General features: G+C 35.9%; 1 protein-coding gene across 1 annotated transcript; it reads right to left on the bottom strand.

Moving 5' to 3' along the window:
- Positions 1–3,730: 3,730 nt before the first annotated feature.
- Positions 3,731–6,681, bottom strand: LOC108335190 (high affinity nitrate transporter 2.5). The gene is made up of 2 exons (XM_017571149.2): positions 5,021–6,681; positions 3,731–4,262 (listed from the first exon to the last, which is right to left on the bottom strand). Exons 1-2 carry the CDS (start codon positions 6,172–6,174, stop codon positions 3,905–3,907), a joined length of 1,512 nt encoding a protein of 503 aa, XP_017426638.1. The 5' UTR covers positions 6,175–6,681; the 3' UTR covers positions 3,731–3,904.
- Positions 6,682–8,808: the final 2,127 nt, after the last annotated feature.

Here is an 8,808-nt window from a genome sequence, read left to right as displayed (position 1 = left end):
GAGACTCACGACACTAAACAATTATGTGATTACTCAACTAATTAAGACTCTAAAGAACAAATTTTGGAGTTTCTTTATGCAAATGCAATAAAATAAACATGAATGCAATTTGATCAATTGAGGCTAAACACAAGAATGAATGGATGAAGTTGATGATATTGCTGTTGGGTTTAGATTTCACCTAATTTACTCTCATGCATATATGAATTCATCTTTTTTGTTAATGTTAATGCCACTTTCTAATTTACCTTAAACCCGATGTCTCGGTGAAGAAAGCCTACTCCTAATTACTAGTTCACAATGTCTTGTCTCCCTAGCAATTAATCATGCATTACATTCGCACAGAAGCTTAAAGGCAACTGATCCTCCTATTCCTATGTCTAGGTAATATTACTTCCGGGAGAATTTTCCTAGTTCTAGATTTCCCCGTATGTGTCCATATCGACAAAATCAATGATCATGCAATTGAATGAGTTAAACAAAGCATGCATAGAGTGTAGAGGAAAAACCCTAACAACTAATGAAGTAAAGCATATATAATCAAGAATCAATTCAATACATGAGAGTTTAAGAGGTTACATCTTTCCCAACAATAAATAAGATTTAGTTCTTCATCGTCATGGAAGAACTAGATGAACAATGGAATGAAAGAATGGAAGAGATAGAAAAACCCTAGAAAGAGAAGAGGAGAGCCATCACCATCTCCAAATCTATCCCCAAGGGGTGAAAAGTGGGATCAACAGTAGTAGCTGAAAGTTACAAAACTCCAAGGACTACACCCGGACTGACATTTCCTTTGTAGTGTTGTCTTGGAACGATACTCCCCCTAAATGTGAACGACATGGCGGAAACGGTGAAATTGTTGACTGAGGTTGGAAGTATCACAATTGCTGGTCCGAAGATCAAAAAGATTTGCAATCTTAAGAAATTGACAAAGCGGCAAATATAGTGAAAAAAAAAGGCAAGAACAGCAACACAGAGGCGAAACCCCCTACGACAGAGCTGGAGGATGACGAAAGAGGAAAAAGGAAGGACTAGGCGCTGGTCCATCAACGGCGGAGACGAAGACAGACGAAGACAGACAAAGATGGCACCAATGGTTGCTCTAGAGGGTCTGAACAGAGAGAGGGAGGTCCGGCGAGATGACCGGCAGCGGCGCGGTTTGATGAACACGCGTTCGAGATCTACCGGAGAGAGGAGGCGCATGACGGCGCATGCGGACGAGACAGAGACGGCGACCACCAGGGTTAGGTCGCGCTTGAAGAGACGGTCCAGATCCACTGGACACCGGTCAAAACTGTGACGGTGGCCGATGAGAAGGCGGCGCGTGACAAACACGCACCCGAGACTAGCTGAAGACAGGCGGCGCGTGGAGGCGCTTGAAGAAGAGTCTGGTCTTGACTCCGACGAGGTTGGCCGTCGCTCGAGGAGACGGTTCAGAGCTGCTGGTCACCGGTCGAAACCGTGACGGTGGCCGGCGTAGATCAGAGAGATCTGATGCTCGTGGCGGCGCGTGAAGGAGAAGTAGCTTCTGAAACTGACGTGTTTGGTCGTCGCTCGAAGAGACGGTCCAGATCCGCTGGTCACCCGTCAAAACTGTGACGGTGGCCGGCGGCAGACAGAGGTTGGCGGCGGATAGTGGCTGGCGACGGCGGAGAGGGGCGATCGATTGGGTTGCGGCTCGCAACGGCTGACTGTTACGGAGGGAGTGTCTCTCTAGGGTTTCCAGGAGACTTTAGGTCTCTTTGATTTTGGGTGCTGAGATTTAAGAAGAACAGAAAATGGATCTTATGAAACTTTTAGGGGCTACCGGCGGCCATGACGACTGACCACCGGCAGATAGCAAAGACCACCAGAAGAGATCAGAGAACCTGCTCTGATACCATGTTAAAATGGAATACATGAATATGTATTACTTGAGGTCTTAAACACCTCTACACTTACATTTATAGAAAACAAAGTAACTAACCACACTCCTTTCCAACTCACTCTTAGTTGGAACACACTTAAACACAACTCATACACAATAACCAATAATTGCAACAATCTTAATTATAATATGTTAATAAAAGTCCAATATGCAATCTTTAACATTGGTGCAATTTTACCTTTGAGATTATTGCCTTTACCATTTTTCGCCAGAACATGTAAATATGAAGGCCTCATGTGGATCCCTTGATAGAGGTTAGTGTTAAGATTTCTCTCATATTCCAGTTTAGATTCTCTTGTTTATTTTTATTTTTTTATCTTCGTTATATAGTAATTTACACATAATATATTTCTTGGAGTTGATGTTCATCTATTTTCAATTGTAATATTTCTTGGAGTTGATAATGACAATATTATGTTTTTTCTTTTATTAATATTTTTTCTTTTATTACTAGTTTGGTTTCCAATTATTAATCTTTTCTTTTGAATTATACATAAGCTTGAACTATGGTTTATATTAAATTTCTTAAATTGCATCTGGATAAGTTTATTTTTTGTTCCTTTAATTTCCACTTTGTTGTACTTTTCAGTATTGGGCTTAGGAGTAGTTATTGATTTATATTCTTGATTTATATTCTTGATTTATATTGTAGGTATCTTATCAAGAAGCGTGTCAAATGATGAAGAAAATGAAGAAAAGAATGATAATTGTTATGCAGAACACTTTTTGATTTATTATGTAGAAGAACATGTTTATTTTTAATTTTTAGGACCAAACACTAGTAAAAAAAAGCGTATTTTAACTCGCACATGACGCTTTGGTTTCAGAAAAAACGAAGCCTATAGACCGAACGACCTCAGTTATTAATGAACCGATATCTAAAGACCGAACGACCTCGGTTGTTTGAGTGACTGAAACAGTAGTTTATTGAACGGTCTTAGTGAACGCCTAACCGAGGCATTTAGTCCTGTCTAAGAGACCGAACGACCTCGACTTTTTGTAGAATCGAAGCAATAGTTGACCGACGGCTTCGGTTGAGCGCCTAACCGAGACATTTAATCCTATACAGACTGTACAGACCGAATGATCTCGCTTGTTTGCAGAACCAAGGCCTTTAGTCCTATCATCCATGCAAATCCCTCTACTGCCACTGTAATGTACAGACTGAAGAGACCGAACGGACTCTCTGCCAGTAACGTACAGACTGAACAGACCGAACGACCTCGCTTGTTTGCAGAATCGAGACAGTAATTGAGCGAACGACTTCGGTTGGACGTCTAACCGAGGCATTTAGTCCTGTCATCCCTGCAAATCCCTCTGCTGCCACTGTAATGTACAGACAGAAGAGATCGAACGACCTCGCTTTTTTGTAGATCTTCACTTAAAGAATGAAAAGCTTAACTCCTAAAAAAATCGCTTTTGGTGGGAAATATTTGGTTTTTAAACTTTCTTCTCTTTTTACATCTGCATAAACAATATTTACTTAATTACAAACACGCTCTTTAATTTTTGTGAATAACGATTTAATTTAATTGCTGTTAGACGGTTTTAGACTAGGATTGATACAACTAAAATATTAATAAGTGTTGTTAACATCTTTCTTTCACATAGTTAACACATTAGTAGAGGTGAATTAGCAGTTGAATTTTGAATTTTATGGAAAAAAGCAAAACCTATCCCATTAATTACCTTAACTTTTGTAGACGTAACCCTCCTATAATGGCTAATGAGGATCGTAACCCTTTTGTCCAGAGTTTAAAAGTGGAGTAGTGGTGTGAAACTATGGCAATAGTGACTTAGTTTTCAAAGTAAACCTTGGGAACCATTTCACCTTACTAATGAAAACTTCATTATGCAGAAAACATAGGAACATGCATTGATTTGATATGACAAACTTTATGGCGAGGCTTGAGTGAAGATAGAAGGATTAACAAGTTGAGGAAGCGAGAGGAGCAATCAAGCACGTGCGATATGTTAGATCTCCTCGGAAGGCTCTGTTGATGCATTCAGTTTTTTGCCTCTTTCACTTTTGCTGTTATTGGCAAATTTCAAGCTTGCATGATGGGACCCTTTCTCCTTCTCCTTTGAGTTCCACTCAGCTAAGTAGTAATCTTCTTCCGTGATCTTCTTAGACGAGGGACCACAAAACATTCCACCCCATTGTGGAAAATAGATTAAACATATTGGCAGAGTGCATATTATGATCATCACTCCCATTAGAGTTATTCCTCTTTCTTTTGAAAACTTGGATCCTTTGAAGAAAATTAGCTGGGTCACAACTGCACCCACATTGCCTCCTCCTCCTGTCATTCCAGATATCACCCCCAATGACCTGAATATTTGCACAATATTAGAATTGATTGTAGAGTTATTGGCATAGTGCTGTGCACTTTGTTAACATAACTGTTAACTTTCAAATTTGTGTTAAGTGTGCACGTGTCTGTGATTGCACATTACTCATGCATCTTCAATAGCATGTTAGATGGGTCACTTTGCCTGCTGTGTCTCATGATCCGATGGATCATGATAAATTAAATAACTAAACTAGCATGTTTTTTTTCTCCCTTTATGTTTAATTTGAGTCTGACTCTTAACTATTGACCATTATAATGGAAATGTTGAGTTGAAGAATTTGCTAAATAATGCTATTGGTAAACAAGAGTTGCAGAGTTCTGGGTAATTTGACTCCACTCTTGAAAACCGTCTGGTTCATAAAATTCTACAGACAAATGGAAGAAAAGTAAAAGCAGTTTAATAAGGATATCTTGGCTTTAAAAGCTGTTTCTGAAAGAATCTCATACTTGTCGACTCCAAAATCTAATAACTTTCGAAATTTTTTTCCAAGACTAATGTTCAAAAACTAAAATGGAAAAACAATATTCTCATCCTCTTCTTCACTGCTGTGGTTGTAATTCAAGGATAAACTATCTAGAGTGGTGGTGCATGCGGTGAGATATGAACATGATGTAGGTGTTTATCTGTATTCTTATTAAAGAAAATGAAAGAAAAATTGAAAGTAGAAAGCAAACACATCCAAGGTCCTTAAAATTGAAGTGATTTTGATTGAAAGAAGGAGTACAGAGAACGCACCTTCTTGAGACAAAGGGAACAATCCCAAAGGTCATTCCACATGCGGCTTGGACAAAGATAGAGAATATGATCATAATAAGGACGGATACACTTAAAGATCCGACAAGGCCAAGGATGATGCAGAAGACACCAGCCAAGGTTTGGCACAGCCATAAAGCCCACAACCTCCCTCTCATGCCAAACCTCTTTCCCATTACATCTGATATATAACCCCCACCAGGTCTAGAAAACAAGTTAGCCAACCCAAAGCTTGCAGCAATGATTCCTGCAGTGTGGAGTTTCAGATTAAACCTGTCATAGAAGTATTCAGCTATGATGTTGTCTATGGTCAACTCCACCCCAAAGCAGTAGCCGTAAGTCAACGCCAGAATCCACCCTCTGTAGTTACTGATCCCATGATACACCACTCTTGAGAATTCGTCTTTTGCTTTCTCCCCTGACTTCTTCAACCGCTGGAAGTTTCCATTGGGCATGTCCTGCCCAAATATCAGGATTGAAAATGCCGTGAGCATCTGGAACATGGCAGGGACAAAGAATGCAATCCTCCATGCTGTGAATTTGGTAGCGCCAATGTCACGGATGAGGGAGAATACAAGGGGCATGATCAGTTGGGTGGCTCCTCCTCCAAGGTTGCCCCATCCGCCGGAAAATCCGTTTGCCGAACCGACCACCGGAGCAGAGAACATAGAGCTCATCCAGAACTGTGTGGAGACAAAGGTGGCCAGGGAGAAGCCGGTGAAGAAACGGACAAGGAGGTACGAGGTGGGTGAGTTGATGATGGAGGTGAAGTACACAAATGGTGCTGTGAGGAGGATGAGTGATGCAGAGGCCAGGCGCGGTCCAACTAAGTCACAAGCTGTTCCCATTGCAATTCTTGCTAATACTGCACCGGAAACCGATGCAACACCAGCATTTCCAATGTCAGTGGCTGTGAGGTTCAGGTTGTCCCGGATTATGGGAAGGAGGGGTGGAGCAGCAAAGCTAGACACAAAGCATGAGAAAAAAGAGATCCATGATAGGTGAAAAGATCTCATGTGGGGTTTAGCTACGGAAAACAATCTGAACTCGGTGGCCTTGTTTTCAGAATCCACAGGTAGAGCAAACTTCTGTTGCTCAGATTCTTTCACAGCTGCAGCTGGGATTTCTGCTTCCATGCTTGTAACTGTGAATCAGGAATTATTTTCTCTCAACTATATAAATCTGTTTCCCTTAAGAATAGGCCAAACAAATCACAAAATTGACACTTTCTCAACAATTACATATAATAATAGTCCCAAATCACACTAGATATGTCAGACAATTTACGAGTAGTAATTACTGAAAGTCGCTTGTATTGAGCAGGCCTAACATACCAGGGTCAGTATTGGACTATCGGTTTGGAAAATACAAGACCTTTATGTATTTGTTGTTACAAACCACGTTTTAACCACTGTTCTGCGCACCAAGGTAACCAAACCAACCACTCTTTCTGTCTCTTGGTAGAAAAGTAAATGTAAACTATTCAAGTTGATTGAAGGGATTTAAAAAATAATACCTAAAGCTTTCTAGTCCTCTGAGGTAGTCAGAAGTTAATTTTCATATCATTATCTACTAAAAACCTGGCATATTCTTGAGGAATGAAGAAGAGAAACAGAGCTGCCAAGATAGCTAAGTAGAAGATATAAACATAAATGTTGTTGTCTTTTCAAGGTTGGCAGTTTCGAAAATTCCACAAAAATGATTGGTTAAACTGAGACTTGGAGAAATGTATATCCAAGAAATGACTTTTCATGGTTAAGAGAGGTGAAGTTGGGAGCTCAAAAACTCCTACTGACGCCGAGTCTCATTTTTTTTTTATGAACCAGGTTGGAAATCAAAGACTAAATACAAAACTTTATGAAGAAACAAAAATTCAAATTTTTCGCTTGCAGATGATGCTGACCTTGTCTAGTAGTACAACGCATTTCAAGCTAAGGAATTGGTTGAAGCAAAGGTCCTTGCAAACAAGTTGAGTAACATGCATTGACTTTAGATAGGCGTTTAGAATTGTGAGCTTGAGGGAATAGTACTATTGACAATTAATGTATATAGCAGGTGGCATCTCTGCATGAAAGGGAAATTGTAGGCTTTGTGCTGTCATAGAGCACTAGCTATTAGGTAACTCTCGATTTTTCTTGAAAGAGAAATCTTGTAATAATCTATAATTTGTGTTTTAAACGTTATTATTAGAAAAACTAAGTAAGTTGCAGTTAAATAGCAACGCGTGTTAAAAAGTTACCTTGCTGTTTAATAAGGTTAAAAAGAGTGTTTGGACAAGTTTATGAGCTTTAATTAAAATAGAAAAATTGAAGAATGGAAGGTAGAAACAAAAGAGAGAAAACATGGAAGATGATAACAAAAGAGAAAATCAGTTTTGAACGGAAAATTATGGCCGGCCAAAGATTCTACAAAATATCAGAAACAGTGGGTCTTTGCACACAGAAACCAGAAATTGGATCTAGTTTGATATGGAATCAATCTAATCAATTAAAGATCTAAATGATTAGATTGAAATTAAATTTAAATCTATATTTCTAAGAAAATTACATTGAAATTTTATAAACCCAAACTAGACATTCTTTCTTACAAAAAATTAGGTATTTATAAATTGTTTGATATCAAATTTAAAATTATATATTTTTATTTTAAAACTAAAATAATCTAAAATCAAATATGTATAAAAATAAATATTTAGATAGAACATAAAATCCAGGTGTATTCCACCTGAATAATTTCATAATTATTAGCCATATAAAAAACTAAATATATCAATAAAAGTATACATAATTTTACATGTTATATTTATTTGATTTAGTGATAAAAAAAGTTATATTATATATTTATATTTTTTATGTTTTCAATTTTGAATTCTTAATAAGTGTGTAACTTTTTTTTTCCTAAAAGAAAATTGTACACAAAAGTTATTAGTCAAATTTAACTCAATTATCTTCTAGTTTAGAAAATGTTACTTTTATGTTCATTTATTTATTTAAGTTATCTATTATTAGAAAATAATATATTAATAAATTTACTTTATTATTTATGTTTATTTTATTGATAAATATCTAAAAAAATAATTTGTTAGTCATTTTACATTATTAATATTTTATTTCTTTATTTTTATTTTGCTGTTATATGTCTATTTATTTATTTATTTTATTTTTAAATTAATTTATCTTAAAATAAAAATATAATTTTATATTATTTTTTTATAATTTTAATTAATTGATCATTCAATAAATTATTCAAAATGTTAATTTTTATAACTGTTTTTTTCACTTTTAATAATATAAAAATATGTATAAATATTTGTATATATTAATTGTACACCTTTACATATCTTATGATTAATTGTACATACAATTTATATATTAATGTACATTAAATATAATATATTAATTGTATGTTAATAACAAGAATAGTGTATAGGTGTATATCAATTTTACAATTATTTCCATATGAAAATATTCATATTCATATGTGAAATTAATATTTTTTAATAAAATTATTAATTGTTCATTTAATAAATGTACATTTTATGTACAATTAATCATACGTATAATTTTATAAAATTTAATTGTACATTTTAAAAAAATAATTAAAAGTTTTAATTAAACATTAATTTTAAATATTATTTTTTAAATTATAAATTATAAAAAAATAAGATACTAGAAAATTTATTTTATTGTCTATGTTTATTTTCGTTGACAAGTGTTTTCAAAGTAATTTTTAGTTATTTCATTTCATTAACTTGTTTTTACTGTCATTAT

Source organism: Vigna angularis, chromosome 1 (assembly GCF_016808095.1).
Source record: "Vigna angularis cultivar LongXiaoDou No.4 chromosome 1, ASM1680809v1, whole genome shotgun sequence".
Lineage (NCBI taxonomy): Eukaryota > Viridiplantae > Streptophyta > Magnoliopsida > Fabales > Fabaceae > Vigna > Vigna angularis.
This window is presented reverse-complemented; position numbering and strand designations above follow the sequence as displayed.

Coding starts and splice junctions, on each gene's coding strand:
- LOC108335190 (XM_017571149.2), bottom strand. CDS start 6,174: ATGGAAGCAGAAATCCCAGCTGCAGCTGTGAAAGAATCTGAGCAACAG. Junction 4,263..5,020: donor GTTCCCTTTGTCTCAAGAAG/GTGCGTTCTCTG, acceptor GCAAATATTCAG/GTCATTGGGGGTGATATCTG.